The following is a 21,975-nucleotide window of genomic DNA, read 5'->3' on the forward strand; positions in this document are numbered from 1 at the left end:
CTGTTCAGTTGTATTTGTCTCCTTACATTAGAAAGTATTTTGTTCAGTGTTACTGTTTCTCTAAGAAAGTTCATCATCCAGTCACCTGTTGGTGTAGAACCAGTTGTTCATCTTTGCCTAAATCAGTAATTTTATTAGGGGTTGCAAAATACCATTTTTAAAGTTCTGTTCTTTTGTGTTTATTAACTGGCGTTTTTCTGTAAAGTAGATCTTTACCCTTATGAAATGGGGCTATTTGGTTGCCCTGAAATACAGAACCTACAGGAAAAGTAGCATCAATACTTAATCTCCCCCTTTACCTACTTTCAAAGTAAAGAAAGAACTGTTAAAATAGCCACTTCAAAAGGGTGATAAATGAAAAAGATTTAGTTCTTTTTTTCTTCTGAGTATCCTTATAGACTCAATGGTTTTAATTTTATTTAGGGTATTTTAATTTACTACCATTTAAATTTTTTCTTTGATACTCAGATTGTTACAACTCAAGGCCCTGGGATGTCTTCTTGTTAGCTCCAAATCTGTCTGATAGACACCATTAATCTCTGAATACCTTCCTTGTCTTCTGGCACAGAAAGATCTTCCTGTATCTTCCTGCCCCAGACCTGGCATCAGTTGTTCCAAGGAGTTTAGTATCTTTTAGTGTATTATATATTAGAGATGAAATCTGCATTCAGGGATTGTTTGCTGCTGGGATTGACATGCTTTTAGGCCAGGTCAGTGAAAACACCTAGAGAACATAAATTCTTATAAACATGAGTTCATGATGATGTTTTAGTGTTTTTACTTGATTTCTTGATTTTATAATGGTATCTCTTTTATACCTGTAATCATGAATCTTAAAATTATTAGCATAATTAGCAGTTTTTTCTACAATATAGAAAAAAGCTTGAGGATATCAACACTGAAATTAGTAAAAACAAACTCTCAGAAGAAGTTTAAATTTTCTTTGTAGTTCTTTTTGTTCTTAGAGTGCTTCCTACCAAGAAGTACAGTAAACTTGCAATGTCCAAATAACTCCTGTAAGATAAGCCCTGTCTCCTGGTTATCAATTTGGTATTTAATCCGGTTTGTTGCTGTTTTTAAGTGTATGCTTCTCCCCTTTGCCTCTCCTTCCCTGTGAAGCAATCATCTTTATTCGTTTCTCAGTTATCATCTGTGTGTGTGTGCACATGCACGTGTATGTTGAGAAGTTCAAATTCAAGCAACTATATGTGTAAGAGTTCTTCATTTTATACAAAAGGAACATTTTTTTTTTTTTTTTTAAATACAGAACTTAGCATACTGTGTATGATGTTCTATGTCGGTTTTTTTTTTTTTCCCTTAAAATATTTTTAGGTCTATCCAATCTGTATGGTAAAACTATGGATAAAACCTTTTAAAAAATAATACTAAAATAAAGGCCTTCGGTAGCCTGATAATTATTTTTGGATTGAAACTAATACTGAAATCAGCTCAATAATGTGAATGCAGCAGGAAGTGAAAAAATAAGATCTAGAAGAAGACACTGGATTTAGTGAATTTTGGATTGTATTTGAAGAACGAGTGGGGGTCCAGGAGTAGGCAGGTGGAGAACTTCAGGGATGGTGTTGATAGGAGGCTTGAGGCAGATTAGCTTGGTTATTTGGGAAGGTCTGTGTTCTCAAAATCATGAGATTAGAAAGAGGGATGATGGCACTCAAGAAGAAATGAGAGCTGCTACGATTGACAAAATGCATAGGAATGTAGATTTGGTGATGGTTTCTTTTTAGTTAGTTTGGTGCAGATTCTTCTGGAGCACAGAAGTTTGTTTTTATGCCAACTGTAGTGTGTAACATAAATGAATAGAACGGCTTGCTAAGTGTTGACTACCTTGATAGTAAATGAGAGTAAGTTTCTACCTTAGTTCAGTATTAGACACAAATACCAAGAACTTGGAGGAGATCACTGTGGTTGTCTCAGCCTAATTGCATGGAATGGGAAATTGAAGGCTAAAAAGGTTTAGTTACATGTCCAAATTATACAACTGGATGGAGGCATAGCCAGCTCTTAAATCTGGCTTCCTAATTCTTTTTCTCTGTGCTGTGGTGCAGTATATAACTATGAAAAATGAGTAGTTGTGTAGCTATTTTTGTTTTTATTTTGATGCTTGGTTTTTGTCCCAAGGTGACTTCAGTTCTGTGATTTATAAACTCTGTGGTTTTGTTTTTCAGGTACCCATGTCTAAGCGTTGGAAGTTGCTTTTTCCCTTGAATGTGTTTTTAATGTACTAGGTAGAGGGATTTGAAAATTATTTTGCCTTATGATTATTTTGAGGATCTGTTTTTGGAATTATGTACTCCCCTGTGTTTCTTAATTACATATGGTGGTTTATAAATACCTTGGACAACCGTTTAATTTTTAAAATCAGCTCATGTTTTACCACATGTATATGTTAGTTTGCATTGTTGTATATTTCAGACATTTCCTTAACTTAAGTACTCAGATATTTATCCCAACATTATTGCTATGGGGTTTCCTGCAGAAAGACTTGAAGGCGTATACAGGAACAATATTGATGATGTAGTAAGGTAAGAACTATTATTTTCTGTTTCAAATATTGATGTATTCATGCTGTATTTTCATTTAGAGAAGATTTCTAAATCGTGGAAAATGATGTACTATGAGATGTAAACTCTATTTTTATTATGTTGGTGCTCTGTAACTGCTTTCTGTTTGTTTAATGGACCTCAGTGGGATACAACTCATTTATAAGAACCTTTGACATGATCAGGTGTATGTGATACGGTTTCGTGGACTCCTTTCAACGCTTCTTACCAAGTTAATTTTAATTCCTGGATTCCATTGCACTATGATTTGTGTCTTTTATTTCAGAATTAGGGATTAGGTTTAGAATCCTTGAGTGGATTCATTCACTTAAATTTATTCATTCTAAGGTAGAGATAACTGATACCATCTATTTTTTACATAGAACAGTTTGTAATGAGCCGTAAGTATACCATGCATTTGAAGAAGTATTTTGTACAGAGGATCTGGACAGGAATTGCTGGACAAATGAAAGCCTGACTTTGTCTCTTTTATAAACTTGGGTAACTTTCTGAGTATAATTATTACTTGATTCAAAACAGTATTTTTCAAGGCTGATTTAAATGATTTAATACATGTATAACCTGAGTACATGATATATTTTATGAGAGAAGGAATTTGTATCTGTTGTGCAGTCTTAATATATTTTCTCACTCCAAAGCAAAAATATATATGCATGAAAAATTAACTGTAAATGTCAGCAGAAAATTTAATGGGTTTTTAAAGTTTATATTTTTGGATTATATCCTTTATCCTCTTTCAGAAATCTCTTTCTTGGAGACTTTCAATTTAAATATTTGGGGAGAATTAATGTTTTCATAATGGGAGAGCACTTTGCAAAGCATTATGCAGATGTAGAATCCTTTTATAATAGTTGTCTAAGCATATGAGCCTAGCTGTATTCTTATATGAGCTAGCCATAAGTTGTTTTTCTAAGTGGTTAATTTTTTAGTTTGCTTTGAACTGATGTATATATTTGCATTTTGCAGTATTGTGTCCAGTCGGACTGTTTTAGTGTTTATATTCTGTTCAGAATTATTCAATGTCAGTATCTACAAAAACTACAGAAAAACCCAAACTACTACTTTCTTTGTAGTTTCTGTTACAATGATAGGTACATGGGTCTGTCAGAAGTACTATTTAAGAGTGTGAAAATAGGAAAATAAATGTATCTTCTCATGGTTGGGCAGGACACAGTTGGAAGGATGGGTAACATCACAGATCCATGATACAGCTTCGTCAGTGGTGATACACATCTACAGAAAATGCAGTAGGGGATGGAAAACAGAATGAGGGGCATAAATTTTGAATCGAGAGTGATGGGAGAATCTGGAAAATGAGCAGTGCAGTCACTGCACATGTATTCTCTGCTGTGGCGCAGGAGTGTTTAATCAGGCCTCCTTATGACTTAGATGAAATGTTTTACAGGTTGATCTCTTTTGTATTACTACTGTATAATTCTGTATTCAACCGAGTACTAATTCAACCAAATCAGATTAGTACTCGTATGGAAAGAAGAGTATGAATACTGTGGGTAGAGGACAGGTTTTCTGGTCACTGCAAGGGCATCCTTGTGCTAAGTTAACCTGGGGGCTGGTCGTGCTTTGCCTGCTCTTTGCTCTCTTATGACAGTGAAAAGTCACTGAAAGTGATTGATTGTCTTTTCGGTTATTAATAATTTTGGTTTCTGGATCTACACATTTCATTTTCAGACCTTAGACTATAATAATCTCACCAAGAAAATACTGTGCTGGGAAGTGTTTTGATCTGTCATCTTCTGACTTAGTATCTCCTACCTTTGTGCCTCTGAATTGAGATTCATGCATTTAATTTGCTATCAATAACCAGGGTTGAAGTTTATTCTGTCTGCTTTAGTGTGTCTAGTTTATTTTAGCTAGCTTTTGATTTTTTTCAAATGTTACTCCTTAAAAAAGGTTTGTGAATATGGTTTGTTATTTAGCTAATGTTATTTAACCAATTGATCTTGTGACCCTTATGGTAATGGCAATGGCAGTAGCATGTAAATAATGAAGAATTATAAGAGTGTAATAGCTGTGATATGCTTAGTTTGTCTTGCCCTCCCCCATTTTTTGACTGGGGGGATTTATGGCTAGTGAGGTTGGCTTCACTTGCTCACTCCATTTCGCTTCTATTACGAGAAAAAGGATGAACAGTGACCACAAAGGTAGCTGTAGCTTTTTCCCTATGAAGTAAAATAAAATAAATAACCTTCAGGTAATTTTCCTGTGAGGATTAACCTCTCCAAGGGACTTAAGTACTACTGTCTCTAGTACCTAAATGATTGATTTCCTTGATCGGTTCCCACAATATTGGACACAGTAGTAATAATCAGTAGTGATTCCTTTTTGGTTCAAAGATGATAACATCTCAATGAAAAAACGTGTCTTTATTTCCTTACCAGTTTTCTCTTAACAAAGGTATTTCCATTTGGATTTTCCTTAGCCCTACCTATTGGGATGTCTTTTTATTTATTTATTTTTTTAAGATTTTATTTATTTATTCATGAGAGATACAGAGAGAGAGAGGCAGAGACACAGGCAGAGGGAGAAGCAGGCTCCATGCAGGGAGCCTGACGTGGGACTCGATCCCGGGTCTTCAGGATCACGCTCTGGGCCAAAGGCGGCGCTAAACCGCTGAGCCACTGGGCTGCCCCCTATTGGGATAGCTAAAGAATATTTAAAACTACCTTTCCTTCTCTAAATCCATGTTTTTTCTATGATTTTCCCCCCAAACAAGAAATGCTGTGCCAGGTTCAGATTTTGTTGGTGTTGTATGTCTTTGAGTAAAAGAAACTGAAAGTGCAAATGCCTTTATGCTTAAATTATGCAGTATTCAACTCTTTTGGGATATGGATTGTTATGGCAACGTGAAATTTTATACTTGAGGTACTCAGGTGACAAATATTTAACCTCTCTTTTTGAGGTTACCTCCTAGGATCAGGAATTAATGTAAATAAACAAAAAGTGGGGGAGAAGTGAACTAAGCTGAAATTTTTTACTATCTAAACTGTAAATGTTTTGTTTAATAATCAGAATTGACAGGGCAGGACAAGGACAAGGACATCTCAACAAGGGAAGTTGAAGAGCTAACTTTTCCCAGATTGTTTTTCTTCTTTTCCTCTTATACCCACCTTCTCTCCCCCTCCTTTACTGTCACTAAGCTCTTGCTCTGACTAGCTGGTAATTTGAAACAATGTTTTATTCAGGTAATTGATTATTCTTGGATATGTGTGGTAATCTTATCCCTGGGGCTAATATTGAAGTTACCCTAATTTATATGTTATCGGGATAAATCAAAGCAGTCTTTAACAAAATGATGCATTATGTGTTTAACAGACATATAGCTTAAGAACTCTTCTGTACTTAATAAATCAGACAGATGTAGGTTTCATAGAAGTGAACTGGCTTTCTTACTGCAGAACCTTTAATACACTGCTGTGTCTTGTGAATCTCTCAAGAGTGAAATTCGAATATGCTGCTTTCCTGTTCCTTTTTTTTTTTTTCTTTCTCTCTCTCCCTCACCCCTTCTCTGTTTTCTTTTGTACTGTATTGAATAGCATTTCTCTAAACAGTGTTCCTTGCAGTTTGGGAAATGTTGAAAATGAAAAAAGGTGGATGGATATAACAGTATTTCCCCCTACTCTGCAATCAGTAGCACACAGTTTACTTCCCTTTTTATTGGAAAGATTTGAGATTTGGGTAGATTGCCCTATTTATTGTAAGGAAATGCCTAGAGCTTAGTCTTCTGATATATTGTGATTTTTTTTTATGAATTAATCCATCATCTTCTTTACTATTAGCTTTTTTATTGATATATATATATCTTCCAACTTCCTGTTTTACATATTTTCTTCTTGAAAAAGCTTCAAATAATCTTCTTAATTATATGTTGATCTTTCAATCAACTTTATTTAACATGTTGGTTTTTGATACAAAAGGAAAAGTGTTTGTCTTCCCAACATTGTCATTATTGGCTACTTAGTTCAAAGAATTAAAAAGCGAGTATATAGAGGAAAATTTCACAGTAATTTACAGGAAAAAGTATCAATTCCAGTCTCCCTTTTCAACAACTTTTGACTTCTTCCTTCATATTGCCTTTCTGTGTCCTTCCTTTTTTTCTCTTTATTGAGGTGAAAATTATATAACATAAGATTAATCATTTTAAAGTGAACAGTTCAGTGACATTTTGTATCTTCAGTGTTTTGCAGCTATCAGTTTTCTCAAGTTCCAAAACATTTTTATCACCGCCAAAGAAACCCTATACCCATTGGCTGCCTCCCACTTCTATTAGTTCTATTACAAATAGCAGAACCTTAATGGATTGGACAGTGTTTATAGTATCTATACCAATCCAGTTTTTGAAATTTTAATAATAGGTAGGTAACATTGTACTTTATTCACATGCATGTGCTGCTGTTGCAAAAGCAGTTTACATGTGTCGTTGTATTAAAAATCTCTACCGTACACCTGTCCCCATTTCATGTCCCCATTTCATATATGGTTTAATAGAGATTACCTTCCCCAAGTGCTGCAGTTGATAATAGTGAGGTAAGGGTCACATCCAGTCTGTCATTTTCCCAAGCTGATTTTCTTAGTAACCATATCTATCAGAAGATGAAATGTACCATATACATGTATATGCCAGAGGTAGATGCTATATTTAGGCATATGCCAGAAAATTTATTTAAGATTTGTTTCCAGATTGAAAAGAGATATATAGTGCCAAGCGGAATGAATGAAAACAGGCCAGTGCCAGGCAGTTATGAAATTTTTTTAGGAACACCAGAAATGATGAGAATGTCTCAAAAGCTTGCAGGATCATTTAGGAAGGATTAGGAATATAAATGACATCTAACTTCTCAGCACCTAAGAGTTAAAGATGGAAGATGGAGGAGCGTGCTGTACGAGTTCTCTGTTCAGCTTAGAGTTCTGCATCCAGCCAAACCATCAATCAAGTGCAAAAGTAGGAGAGAAAGACATGCAAGAACAACCAAAAAATATGTACCCATGCAGCGTTTCCATACAGTGCACCCTAACAAAATGAGAGAATAAACCAAGAAAGAAAAGAGAAGGGGCTTTGGTAAACAGTGGATCCAACTCAGAAGCAACAAAGAAAAGTCGAGAGATGACAACTGTGTTATAAGCTGAAGAGCAAGCAATTCTGATGGGAGCAGTAGGAAAGAGGGCTTCAGGAAAAAAATTAAAAATTGAACTGATAGATGGATATTGAAATGTTTGGGGAAATAGATTCTTTGAAAAATAGGTGAATTAGCATAGGAAGCAAATAACTAACATCTGTTGGATGGCCTAACCCAGAATCGTCGTATTGCCATTTAAGGTTAGGAATAAGAGAAGTAAAAAGTGGGGATGGTACTGGTTTTGTAGGCTTCATCTACTGTGGCAGAAGCTATGCAGGTAATTGATAAATCTTCAAGAAGTAGTGTTGTATGTATAACATAGAAATGCTGAATTAAATCCAGGAAAAAAATAAATGAGTAGTTGAGGATGATTACTTTGGGGGAAGAAGTGAGGATATTGGTTTGAGGATGAATAGAGCTAAAAATGAATTTTTTTTATTGTGGTAAAATTATATATATAGATTATATGTATACATATAAAATATATACTATAAAATCCCCCCCCCCTTTTTTTTTAGACATGGGGCAGAGAGACAGACAAAGGGTGGGGGTGGGGGAGAGTCTTAAGCAGGCTCCATGCCCAGTGTGGAGCCTGATGCAGGACTTGATCTAATGACCCTGAGAAGATCATGACTTCAGCTGAAATCAACTGAGCTCCTAAAATTACCATTTTAACCCCCCCCCCCCCCCGCCAAGATTTTATTTATTTATTCATGAGAGACACAGGCAGAGGGAGAAGCAGGCTCTTTGCAGGGAGCCCGATGCGGGACTCGATCCCAGGACCCCAGGGTCACGGCCTGGGCTGAAGGCAGACACTCAATCACTGAGCCACCCAGGTGTCCCCATTTTAACCATTTCTAAATGTGTACTTCAGTGGTGTTGGGTACATTTGCATTGCACAGCTGTCATCACTGTCACATCTAAAACGTTTTTTTTCTCCTACCACACTGAAATGTTGTAGTAACTCTCCATTCTCTCTACTCTGAGCTCTTGGCAACCACTGTTCTACTTTCTGTCTCTGTGTATGGAATTATTCTGAGTACCTTATATGAGTGGAGTCATGCAATATTTGTCTTTTTGTGACTGACTTAGCATAGCATGTGATTTCACTTAGCATTATGTATTCATGTTGTGGCCTCACAGGACACATTTTCTTCCATTGTACATACATACCACATTCCGTTTATTCATCCAGGGAGAGACACTTGGGTTTCTTCTATCTTTTGACTATTGTAAATAATGCTGGTATGATCATAGGTGTATCAGTATCTGTGCAGGGCCCCGCTTTCAGTTTGTTTGGTTACATACTCAGAAATGGGAATGGCTGGGTCAAATGATGATTCTGTGTTTTACTTTTTGAGGGACTGCCATATTGTTTCCCACAACAGCTGCATCATTTTTCATTCTCACCAGCAAGTACAAATGTTCCAATTTCTCCACATCCTCATCAACACTTGTTATTTTCTGGGCTTTTTTTTTTTTCTTTCTTTTTTTTTTTTTAATAGAGCCATCCTAATAGGTATGAAGTGTATCTCATTGTGTGTCTCTCCCCCTCCCTGCTCCATCGTTATTTTAAACCAGTGTAACTTGGGGAAATCGCACATGTCAGCTATAGAAGCAGAGACCTGGGAAACTTACCCCTCCCTATGAGCCTTGGTAACTGACCTCTCCTGCAAAGCCCCTTCCCCCAAAACAAGATGAAGCATAAAGAACCCTTATTTTAGCTAGAAACTTTCCAAGATCTTCCCATTCTTTTTACTTCTGGAGTGTGATAGCTGATAATTGCTTCATTTGCTAGGAACCAGAACTCTGGGAAATCCATGTTAACCGCTTGGTCACTCTCATGTACCCAGGCCCAGTGTTTTAAAAAAATGAAGAAATGCTAAAAGAGGATTTTAGAAACAGGTGCTTAAAATGTGCACATTGGACACATCAGTACTTTTAGTGTACATGTTTACAATGACTGTAATTATCTTGAGACCACTTCCAAAGTCTAAATTTGAGGCCTTACAGTCTCCCTTCTGAAAGGCCTATTTAAGCATCTAGTAGATTCAGTTTTACTTTTTTTTTTTTTTTTTTATTCATGAGAGAGAGACACAGAGAGAGGCAGAGACACAGGCAGAGGGAGAAGCAGGCTCCATGCAGGGAGCCCGATGTGGGACTCGAACCTGGGACTCCCTGAGCTAAAGGCAGATACTCAACCTAGCTGAGCCACTCAGGTGTCTTACATTTTTGACCACCTACTAGGAGACTTTCCATCCCTCCTTCCCTCTGTTCCTCTTTTGAGTCTAGACAAGTTTAGTGCAAGTTCCAGAGGAACCAAGAAAATGACCAGCGATTTTTTGGTCTTTGGGGATTCTACTTTTGTAATATTTGCCACATAATTTTTTTTTAATTGAAATATAGTTGACACACGTTATATTCGTTTCAGGTTTATAATATAGTGATTGGATAACTCTATACATTGTGGACTACCATCTGTCACCATAGAACACTATTACAATACCGTTGACTATATTCCCTGTGCTGTACTTTTCATCCCCATGACAAAGCCTTTATCTCCTGCTCTCCTTCACCCATTTCGTCCATACCTGCTTCCCTTTGTATGGGTCTATTTCTGCTTTTTGTTTGTGTATTAATTGGTTTTGTTTATCAGATTCTACATTATAAGTGAAATCGTATGGTATTTGTCTTTCTCTGACTTACCTCTGTGTCCATCTGTGTTGCAAATGGCAAGATCTCATTTTTTATTTTAAATGGCTGAGTAATATTCCTGTGTGTGTGTGTGTGTGTGTGTGTGTGTGTGTGTGTGTGTGTGTGTGTATTATCTCCTCTTTATTGATCTGTCAGTGGACCCTTGGGCTGCTTCCATAATTTGGATATTGTAAATAATGCTGCAGTAAACTAGGGGTGTGTGTATCATTTTGAATTAGTGTTTTCATTTTCTTTGGTTAGATACCTCGTAGTGGAATTAGTGAATCATAGGGCAGTTCTACTTTGAATTTTTTGAGGAACCTCCATACTGTTTTCCACAGTGGCTGCACCAATTCACATTCTCACTGACAGTACATAAGGGATCCTTTTTTTTCCCACATCCCTGCTAACACTTGTTTCTTGTCTTTTGGATTCCAGACATTTTTGAGAGTTGTAAGGTGATACCTCAGTGTGGTTTTGATTTGCATTTCCATAATAATTGTTGATGTTGAACATCTTTTCATGTGCTTATTTGACCATTTGTGTATCTTTGGAGAAATGCCTAAGTTTTTTGTCCATTTATAAACTGAATGGTTTATGTTTTTATTGTTGAGTTCTGGGACTTTATATATTCTAGGTATTATATATTCTTTATATATTCTAGGTATTAATCCCAGATAATGTGATTTGCATATATTTTTCCCATTCTGTCGGTTACCTTTTTGCTTTGTTGATACTGTCCTTTGATGCACAAAATGTTTAAAAATTTGATGCAGTCCAGTTTAGCTGTTTTTTGTTGACTGCCTTTGGTGATACATCCAAGAAACCATTGCTAAACTGGTATTATAAAGCTTTTATATTTCCTTTTAAGAGTTTTGTAATGTTCAGTCTTTTTTGTTTAGATCATTATTAATCCCTGTTTAGTAATTTTTTTTTTTTTTTTTTGGTGTAAGATAAGGGTCCAACCTAATGCTCTTACATGTGGATAGCTACTTTTCCCAGCACCATTTGTTTAAAAGACTGTCCTTGCCCCATTGAATGGTCTTGGAATACTTACCAAAAAATTATTTGGCCATATATACAAGAGTTTGTTTCTGGGCTCTCAATTCTAGTCCATTGCCAAATATGTCTATCTTCATGCCAGTACCACACTTTATATCTTTATAGTAACTTTTTGAAATCAGGAATTGTAAGTCTTACAGCTTTGTTCTTCTATTTCAAGATTGTTGTGGCCATTGAGGGTTCTTTGAGAGACCATATGAATTTTAGGATGCATTTTCTTTTTCTCCAAAAAAAAAAAAAAAGTTTTGGAAATTTTTGAATATCATTAATCTGTAGATTTTGTTGAGTGGTATTGAAGTCTTGACAGTATCAAGTCTTGCAATCCATGAATGTGGAATGTCTTTCCATTTATTTAGGTCTTTCATTTTTCCAACAGTGTTTTGTGGTTTTCTCTCTGTATCACCTTCTGATGAAGTTCATTCGTAGATCCTCTTTTTCAGCTAATCATGGATGGGATTTTCCTTTTTGGATTGTTCATTGTTAGTGCATAGAGATATAACCAATTTTTACATGTTAATTTTGTATGCTGCTGCTTTGTTTAATTTGTTTATTCTAACCATTTTTTTGTGGAATCTTTAAGGTTTCATACATATAAGAACATGTCATCTGCAGCGATGGTTTTATTTCTTCCTTTGCAATATGGATGCGTTTTTGGATAGAGGTGGCAAAAGTAGACTTCTTGTTTTGTTACTGACCTTGAAGGAAAGGTTTTGTCTTTTACTATCGCATATCATATTAACTACGGTGTGGAATTTTTTTTTTAAAGATTTTATTTATTTATTCATGGAGACAGAGAGAGAGAGAGAGAGAGAGAGATTGAGAGAGAGGCAGAGACACAGGCAGAGGGAGAAGCAAGCTCCATGCAGGGAGCCCGATGCAGGACCTGACCCTGGTTCTCCAGGATCACGCCCTGGGCTGAAGGTGGTGCTAAACCACTGAGCCACCGGGGCTGCTTGAAAATTTTTTTTTTTTTTTTTTTTTGATAGACTTTAGTGTTTCGAGCCATTTCCCTTTCACAGCTCCATTTGGTAGAAGGTACAAAAGTGTCCCGTATGCCCCCTGCCCTCACACCTGTAGAGTCTCCTTCGTTATGATTGCCCTCTACTAGAGTGATCTGTTTGTCATAATTGATGAACCTGTACTGACCACATCATTATCATATAAAATCCATAATTTACATTAGGGTTCACTCTTGGTTGTGTGTCGAATGGGCTTGGACACATTTAATGACATGTGTCCACCATTACAGGAGCATACCCAGTAGTTTTACTGCTCTCACACTAGTCTGCATTCTGCCTATTTATACCCCCACCCCCACCCCAGCCTCTGGCAACTGCTGATGTTTTTACTATCTCTATCCTTTTGACTTTTCTAGAATGTCATATAGGTGAAATCCTATGCATACAAAACTCTGGTAACGGCAGTCTGTGAAATAGCCACAGTGCGCAAAATGGTATGGCCGTTTTGGAAGAGAGCTGGTGGTTTCTTACAAAACAAAATCTATTCCGTAAAATCGAGCAGTTGAATTCCCTTTGTTTACCCAAAAGAGTTGAAAACTTACGTTCACACCAGCATGGATGTCATGTCTTAAATGCCTGGCTCCCAAAAGAGGAAAAAGGGAGGTAAATGAAGGAAAAAAAAATAGGTTCTGGATCTTAAAGTCCCCTGGAAGCCTTAAAGTGGGGATTTCAGCAATGGTGGCCTGCTTCTGTGTCTGCATGTCTGTAATCAGAGGAGTCAGTGATCAGAACAGATCTCTGATATTTGGAGTACAAGGTCCCATAAGCTGGTGCAGACTGTGCTGGGAATGTGTGGTGGCTGCCTGCTGGGAGCTGAGGGCGCTGGGCGTGGGTGGGTAGCTGCTCCTACTAAGAGTTGAAATTGACTAAAATTGACTGTGATTTACTGTCTCAGCCTTCCCCTGGAAGCTGCAAGCTTTTGAATAGACTCAGGGTTCCAGAATAGTTACACGGGTCAGATTATACCAGTACAGTTGTCTAGGTGCAAAGATGGATTCCTGGTGATTCCTACGCTGCTGTCTTCCCTCAGCTGAGTTTTTATTACAAGTTTTATATGTCTTTTGAAATATATGTTTATATATTTTTGACAAAAATAATTTAAAATGTAACTTTTCAGCTTATTTAGAACTAGTTCATAGGAATTCTTTGAAGAAAGTGAAAACTTCTAAAAAAAATAAAGAATTTATTCTCACAGCTGTCTTAATGAATTCTGAGTTTTATATATTGAAATTATTTGAAGTTGCCTTAGATTTGTGTTCTAGATTTCCCACATTTTGAGGGTATTATCTCTTTGCTCTTGTCTAAGTTTTTAGTCTACTTTCTAAGTATCTACAGTTAAATTTTCCCATTTCCCTTTGGAAAGTGCTGTTTTCTTGCTTTTTTCTGCTGTTCCATTGTATCAAATTTATAAGGCAATGAGCCAATTGTGGGCATGAAATCCTTGGGAGGAGAGAGGAGGAAGTGGGAGGGGCAGCCATGGTGAATGTTTTCCTAAGTAATATTCAAGTTCTTTAGAGGACTTACCCTCCCCCCTTTTAAAAAATGCGGTGATATTTTCTTTTAAATAGATTGTTTATTCTCCTGCCAGTCTCACTGTTGCCCAAAGTGCTAGATAAGAAATTGTAAAGTTCACATATTTAAGGGAGCACAAAAAGTATTTTACCAAACCTCACTCAAAAAAAAAACAAAAACAAAAACAAAAAACCCACACACACAAAAACCACAACCCAAAAAGCAAAAAACAAAATAAAGCAGAACAACTCAAGGAAAATATAGTTGAATATATAACCTAGATTTTATATATAGATTATATATATTATATATAATATAGAAGCCTGCTTCTCCCTCTGCCTGTGTCTCTGTCTCTCTCTCCCTCTCCGTCTCTGTGTCTCTCATGAATAAATAAATAAAAAAAGAAAAAGTAAAATGTTAGATAATTTATAGCTAAGAGAACCAGGCTTGGAAGGATTTGCAGAAGCTGAAGGAAGCAAGGCCTGATCAGGAGGTTACAGTAAGGGCTTTCTGCTTAGGACACTGCTGCTTGGATACTGAGTGTCCAAAGTACTCCTGCCATGACTGCATTTGGTGACTGTGCTCGGAAGCCTTCAGCTCTCTGGAGATCTCTTTGAGGGATCTGAGTCCTCTGCACCTTGCTTGTTCACCACCTGGGATTCACTGTCCAGAGCAGGAGGACCTGATTGGTCTTATGCTTGCACACATGAGGAGAAAGATGGGGAAGGGAGTATTTGCTTCTCGTCTCTTGAAACTGTCTCCGGATTAGAATGGTTTTGGATGCTGGGCAGCCTAAGGAGGACGAAGATCTCCTACAAACTTCTCTTACTTTATATCTTCTATCCTCAGACTCTCTTCCTAAAGATACCTACACTTAAAACTTACAGGTGTTCTTTAAGATATTATTTCCATCTTTTATCTACTGTTTAAGAAAAATAGATGGGGGGATCCCTGGATGGCGCAGCGGTTTGGCGCCTGCCTTTGGCCCAGGGCACTATTTGGAGACCCGGGATCGAATCCCACATCGGGCTCCCAGTGCATGGAGCCTGCTTCTCCCTCTGCCTGTGTCTCTGCCTCTCTCTATCTGTGTGACTATCATAAATAAATAAAAATTAAAAAGAAAAATAGATGGGAACATATTGCATGCTCTTCTGCATCTTGCTTTTTTTCATTTAACATACTTAGGAATTTTCCATACCGGCATGGAGATGGAACTGATTTTGTTATTGGCTGTTATTCCATTTTATTTATCATTCCATAGTAAACAGTCCCCTCTGATGTACATTTAGGCTATTTCTTTATTACTATTGAAAATAGCACTCTAATAAACATTTTCACACATGTATCTTGGTGTCCTTTTTTAAGTATTTACTGAAGGTAAATTCTTAGCAGTGGAGTTGCTGAGACCAATGGGTCCATGGATTAAATTTTTACCCTCAAAAACAGTATTATTTTGTGTTCTTACCAACTTGTTTGAGAATGTCTTTCCCCTGTTCACAGTCTTGGCAAACTGAATACTATCAAGCTTAAAACTTTTTGCATTTATTGGTAATTTGATTTTTCATCGCATTTCTTTAATTATGAGATTAAGTAACTTTGTGATGTTTATTGGTCATATCTTTTTTTCCTTAATGGTTTTTATGAACTCTTTGAAAAATAAGGAAGTTAGTGGTATTCTTTGTTCAGACAGTTTTATAATGCCCCACCTCACTAGTCTTTTGAATTTTATACCTGTAAGATTCAGGTGCAGCTGTTACAAAGAGCTTGATGTATTTATTACCTGTTTTGAATTACTGATTGCTAACTATATGCTTTACTAATATGTATAATCATGGAATGTCAAAGATTTTGTTGATAGTTGTTTGTTAAGGAATGAATACTCTTTAAGAAATAACCTTGCTTAAGTAGCAAGTTTTGAAACACTCTTAATCCAGACAAACCCACTCTTGAGTTATTAAATGAAAGCAACATTCTCCTGGATAGGGATGATGGAAGTGAAAGGGAATTTAGTGGCTCCTACACTTTTTTTTTTTAAGGAGTTCTGCTTGTTTTCTGGTTCTGGTGTCATACCGCTGTCTACTCTGTGGAGTCTACCTCATTTAATGTTCTTTTTGATCCAGACATTTTCCTCACTCCAAGCCCTTTCTTTTGTCTTTACCAGTTTTATGTCCTTTTATTTACGCTCTCTTGTATTCATCTAGGATTATTCCCCTACCCCCTTTTTTCCTGGTTGTGAACCTTTTAAATCTGAACATTGTGAGTAAATTCTCTGCAGCTGTATTGATTGGTTTTCTAAGATAATTTCTGTTCACTTGCCTTTTTAAAGCTACTATCATTTGTGATTGTTTATATAGAATTTTAGTTTGTAAAGTCTCTCTGTAGTCTTTCTAGATTTTGAGTTATGAATTCATAGCCTGTTATTTAAATGAAGCTTTTGAAATTTGTTTTACTGATCTGTATCATATCTAACTATGCCAGTATTTCCTTCCTTGTCTGACGTGAACTCTAAAATTATATGAACACTTTCTCCCTGTTTCCTGGCATTTCCACTCAAACTTGTTCCTCATTCTTGGTTAGAAATATTTCCAGAGTTTTAGTTTTCTTCTTTATTTTATTAATCTGCTGATAAAATTAATCAAACATATCAGGAATTTGTTAGAAAACTGCACATAGTTGAAAATATTTTTAGTAGTTATTTTGACTGTTGTTAAGTCCCAGTTATTACTGTATCTTTCCTATTTCAATTTTATTCCCTCTTCCAAGAATATACCCATTTCCACTACTTTATTAAGACATATGTATTGTGGTCTATTGGATTTTTTATCTACCTGTTTTAGACTTGTGCTATCCAATATGTTAGCTATTAGCTACATAGAGGTATTTATGTTTAAATTTAAATTAGTTAGGTTTACTCATTGATTTTCATTTGCAGTAGTACTCACTAGCTATATATGGTTAGTGGCTACTGTGCTACACAGCATAGATACAGAACATTTTCATCATTGTGGAAAGTTCTATTTCGCAGTGCTGTTATTCTTAGTGTCATTTTGCTTTTCATTCTAAAAGTTCTCACTCCTGAAGATGGTACACTCCTTCTATTGCTATCTCTAGTATTAAGCAAAATACATTAGACATATTTTGAGGTGGGTTGCATTTTACATATTTGTAGTTATGTTCAAATTACTTTTAAAATCAACTTTATTGAGGTATAATTTATATGCGGTAAAAATGTACTCACTTTAAGTGTATATAGTTCAGTGAGTTTTGACATGTATATACATCCATGTGAACATCACCGCAGTCAAGATTTGGAACATTTTTATTGCCATAAAAGTTTTCTTCGTGGCCCTCTGCAGTCAGTCCTCCAACCCTGGTTCTAGGCAGTTTCTAAATCTTAACTGTAGTTAAGTGTTTGCCTGTGTTAGTATTTTATATGAATTCAGTTACATAGTATGGTACTTTTTTTGGTCTGGTTTCTTTCTCTTAGCATAATTACCCTGGTAGCTGCTTGCATCAGTAACTTGTTTCTTTTTATTGCAGAGTAGTATTCCATGGTATGGTTATCATATAATTTATCCACTCACCTGTGACGGACATTTGGGTTGTTACAAATTTGGGTCTATTATGAACAAAGCTACTATGAGCATTCATGTCCAGGACTTCTGTTGACATATATTTTTATTTCTTTTGGTTAAATTAAATATCCATGAAAAGAATTGCTGGGTCTTTAGGTTAATAAGATTATTAAAAGAAAAAAAAAGTATATGTATTTAGGTTAATGGAACAAAATAGAGATTACAGGAAAACGCATACATTGTTAGACAAAGATGCCAAGAGAATTCACAGGGAACAGGATACTCATATTAACAAATGGCTTTGGAACAACTGCATGTCAGTATAAAAAATGATATGAACATTGACTACTTCTCATGATATAAAAAATCTCCTGTTACATGCAGACAGATTGTAGATAGAAGCATAAAAGTAAAATGTAAGACTATAGAACTAATTGATTAAAACAGAGAAGAAAATTTTTGTGGAAAAAAAAATCTTTGCAGACTTTGGTTTAGTCAAAGATTTCTTAGTACATAGGGAGTTAACTATGTAAAAAAAATTCACAAGTTAGACTTAATCAGCATTTAAAGCTTATGTTGTTTGAAAGACATCATTAATAAAATAAAAAAACAGCAAGTCTGGGAGAAATATTTGAAATATGTAGTATCTTGAGTTCAACACAATATAAAGATAATTTTACAAATTCATTAGAGGACAACCCCATGAAGAAAAGGACAAATGATTTGAACAGAAACTTTACAAGAGAAGATACATAAATGATACATACGCATATTAAAATACATTCAAAATCAGTCATCAGGAAAGTGAAAATTGTAAGATAATGAGGCACTTTTTCATATTTTACTGGGATTACTAAAACTTAAGGGGCTAATGGGTTGGCAAGGATGTAGATCAACTGGAACGCAAATCCATGTTGGTAAAAGTGCAGAATGATATAACTTCTTTGGAGAAATGGTTGGCAGTTTTTTATTCATAGTAACAGCCTTCTGAATTTTTTTTCAATGGGTTATAGTTCACTTCCTCTGCTGTTTCTTTTCTCTCTAGTTTTATTCCTCTTTTGAGAGAGATTTTCTTTCCGACTGGGGGATCATTGTCTTTGATCAGATTTTAATATAAAATTCATACTTTGGCTTTTTTGTTTATCTTGAGGTAAGAGAGAAGGCAGTACTGTGCAGGCAAGTGTTGAGTGCATTTTTAACAAGATATTTTACTTGTATTGGATATATAACTGATTTTAAGTTTGTCAACCTGAAGATGACTAGGAGAAAATAGTTACGGATTAGAATGTTTGGAGCTTGCCTGTGTTAATGGGATTAAGGCAAAGATGACTCCTGTGTTGAAAAGGAAAGCAGCAACCCAACTTCATGTTTTAGTAGTAGCAGTAGCAGCTATAGGTATATTGGAGTTCTAAGAGCAAAGTTCAATTTAACATGAATACAGCAGAAGTAAATATGGTGCCAAGTAGTGAGTTAGCTACAGAAAAATGTAGCAAATAAGCAATTATTTTGTTTTTTTTTTCTTTTCAAATTTGTATTTTTCTTTTTTATCTATTTTTGGATTAGTAGGGACTGTCCAGTATTCTTAGGCTCTTTTCTGAATGAGGTACCTTAAAGAGCTTTTGCTTCTGGGTTTCTCTCAAACTGCTAGGAGCATTTGTTATTATGATTGTAGTTGTCAGTACTACACTGTATCTACAGTAGTGCTTGTCACAGAAGTGCTCGATAAATATTTGTAAGATGAATTTTTATCAATTCTCCAAGCTTTTGAAAATAATCTAATGCTCTAATAATATAAGCTTTTGTATCATTATGTATTGGCACCAAGCAGAGATATACCAGTTCGCCTTCAAGAAACAGAATGACTCTCAAGCTTTAACGTAAGACTTGAATTTAATTCACTAGAATAGATTTAGTCTACAAAAAGCCCTTCAGTGGATTATCTCTTAGCTCTTGAAAAATCGTCGATGGGAAAAGTGTTAAAGTTAGGTTGAATGGAGAGCCATGTGGGATGTGGGATGCAGGATGCAGTCATTCTTGAAAAACGCAGTTGGCCACATCTGCAGTCCCCAGTCTTCTGTTAAAAGAGTAGATGTTTCTTTCCAGACTGAACATGTGAGGCTTAGAATGTCTGTCTTTTATGGTTTTTGTATCTTTGTTGAGACTCTCCATCCATTCACTTACTGTAATCATCTTCCTTTACATTCGTGTATGTATTTATAATAGCTACTTTCAGATCCCTATCTGCTAATTCCAACATCTGATTCATCATGGAATTGGTTTGTATTGACTGCTTTTTTCTCTTGGTTATGGGTCATGTTTTTCTGCTTTGCATGTCTAATAAATTTTAATTGTATGTTGAATGTCATGACTGATATATTGTAGGGAGTCTGGATTGTTACTTTCTTTAAGGTTGTTGAGTTTCATTTTGGCAGTCCTTTATTTTTATTTATTTATTTATTTATTTATTTATTTATTTTCTTTTTGTTACTGTGTTTTTGTCTGTTGTGTAGGGTTTTTTTAATGTGACTGAATCCACTTGTTTCCTTTTTTTTTTTTTTTTTTTTTTAAGATTTTCTTTATTCATGAGACACACACACACAGAGAAAGACAGAGGCAGAGACACAGGCAGAGGGAGAAGCAGGCTCCATGCAGGGAGCCCAATGTGGGACTTGATCCCGGGACTCCAGGATCACGCCCCGGGCCAAAGGCAGGCGCCAAACCTCTGAGCCACCCAGGGATCCTCTTGGCAGTCCTTTAAATTAACGATTAATCTTCTGGTTTCATCAGGCTTGGTTTTTCTTTGTTAAGGCAGGCCTATTTCAGTTTTGTCTTTTGTCTTAGGGCATGATCCTCAGTTCTAAGGTGTGGCCTTTCTGGGGTCTCAGCTGAATACCTGGAGTCCTTAAAATGAAGTCTGTCCATTCTGGCTGGGCCAAAACGTCTCCTCCTGGCTCTGCTATCTCTGGTGTCCTCTCCATTATGCTTTCAGATCCTGCATATATGCATCCCAACCCTTGGCCAAGGACCAGAGGTGAATTTCTCTGCAGACTTCTGAGGCTCTCCTGTTCAATTCCTTTTCTCTACTATTCTGTTCCACAAACTTTAGCTGCCTTAACACCCCAAACTCAAATCTCTGCCTTTTACCTCAGTGAAACCTTTGTTCCATTTGTTCTGTTGCCTTCTGCTGTGTCAGAAGAGAGCCTCAACACTGAAAGTAAGGCAGTCATGGGAGTTACCTTGTTTCTTTATTCTGAAAGATCACAAACCTGTGCTGCCTTCTGTTTAGTGCCTAAAATCGTTACCTCCTACATTTTGCCCAGTTTTACATTTGCTTGTAGCAAGAAGATCATTCCTGTTCCAGATGCTCTGTAATAGTCAAAAGTATATGCATGCCACTACAAGAAAATTTATAATAGATGACCCCTTAATACTGAAGATCAATATAAAAAGATTTTAAGAGCCAGCTTATTTAACACCTGTAATTTGGTTACAATAAACTTACATACTATAAAGTAATTTATAATGTTTAAATTCTGCTTTTTACTGAATTTTACCCATAAATTTGTATTAATTTTTTTTTCCAGAAATGGCAAAAGCAGGTGAAAAGTTTTACATATTCTCTCTTCCTGACTGATGGTAGATATTGCTAATCATTTTCTTATTCTTCCCCAGCCTCTAACCTGGATGTTGTTTTAATAGCCTTGATTTTGCAAACCAACAAGCCACTCCGGCCGCCGCCGCCGCCGCCACCACCACCACCACCACCACCACCTAGATGCCTATTTGCCATTTCTAGTGTATTTCTGTTTACTAGACCAATCAGTATTATTTTGTGCAATATTTAATTTTATGAAAGGTCACCTCTAGAATTAAGGTGATTTTTTAAAAATGCATGTTAGGGGCACCTGGGTGGCTCAGTGGTTGAGCCTCTGCCTTTGGCTCAGAGCGTGATCCCGGGGTCTTGGGATCAAGTTCTGCATTGGGCTCCCCACAGGGAGCCTGCTTCTCCCTCTGCCTGTGTCTCTGCCTCTCTCTCTCTCTGTGTCTCTCATGGATAAATAAATAAAATCTTTTTAAAAAATGCATGTTAAAAGAAATCATTAAGGCTATTTATTTAGTAAGTTCTCAGTACTTCATGAGTGGAATGTAGGAAAATGTAGGAGTGGGAAGCAGAAATTCTCAGCACTTGTGCCTCTGATAAATAATACTTGTAATTTAAAAGAGAATGAAAAACTGGGTTTGAATATAATTTTAGGCACCTGAAGTAACACAGTAAGTGTCATGATGGGATTAAAAATTGGGCTTTTTATTTTATGGCTGTGCCTGTATGAGGGATTTAAAGAGCATTTATCAGCATTTTAACAAATTGTTTTGTTAGTTAATCATTGTTTTTCAC

General features: G+C 36.1%; 1 protein-coding gene across 1 annotated transcript in view; it reads left to right on the forward strand.

The window, feature by feature from the left end:
• Positions 1–21,975, forward strand: part of PTEN (phosphatase and tensin homolog) — an 84,112-nt gene that overhangs the window by 21,753 nt on the left and 40,384 nt on the right. The window contains exon 2 of the mRNA NM_001003192.1: positions 2,459–2,543. Within this exon, the coding sequence (NP_001003192.1) occupies positions 2,459–2,543 (85 nt within the window). The remainder of the gene's footprint in view (positions 1–2,458; positions 2,544–21,975) is intronic.

This window comes from Canis lupus, chromosome 26, assembly GCF_011100685.1.
Source record: "Canis lupus familiaris isolate Mischka breed German Shepherd chromosome 26, alternate assembly UU_Cfam_GSD_1.0, whole genome shotgun sequence".
In the NCBI taxonomy this organism is placed as follows: Eukaryota; Metazoa; Chordata; class Mammalia; order Carnivora; family Canidae; genus Canis; species Canis lupus.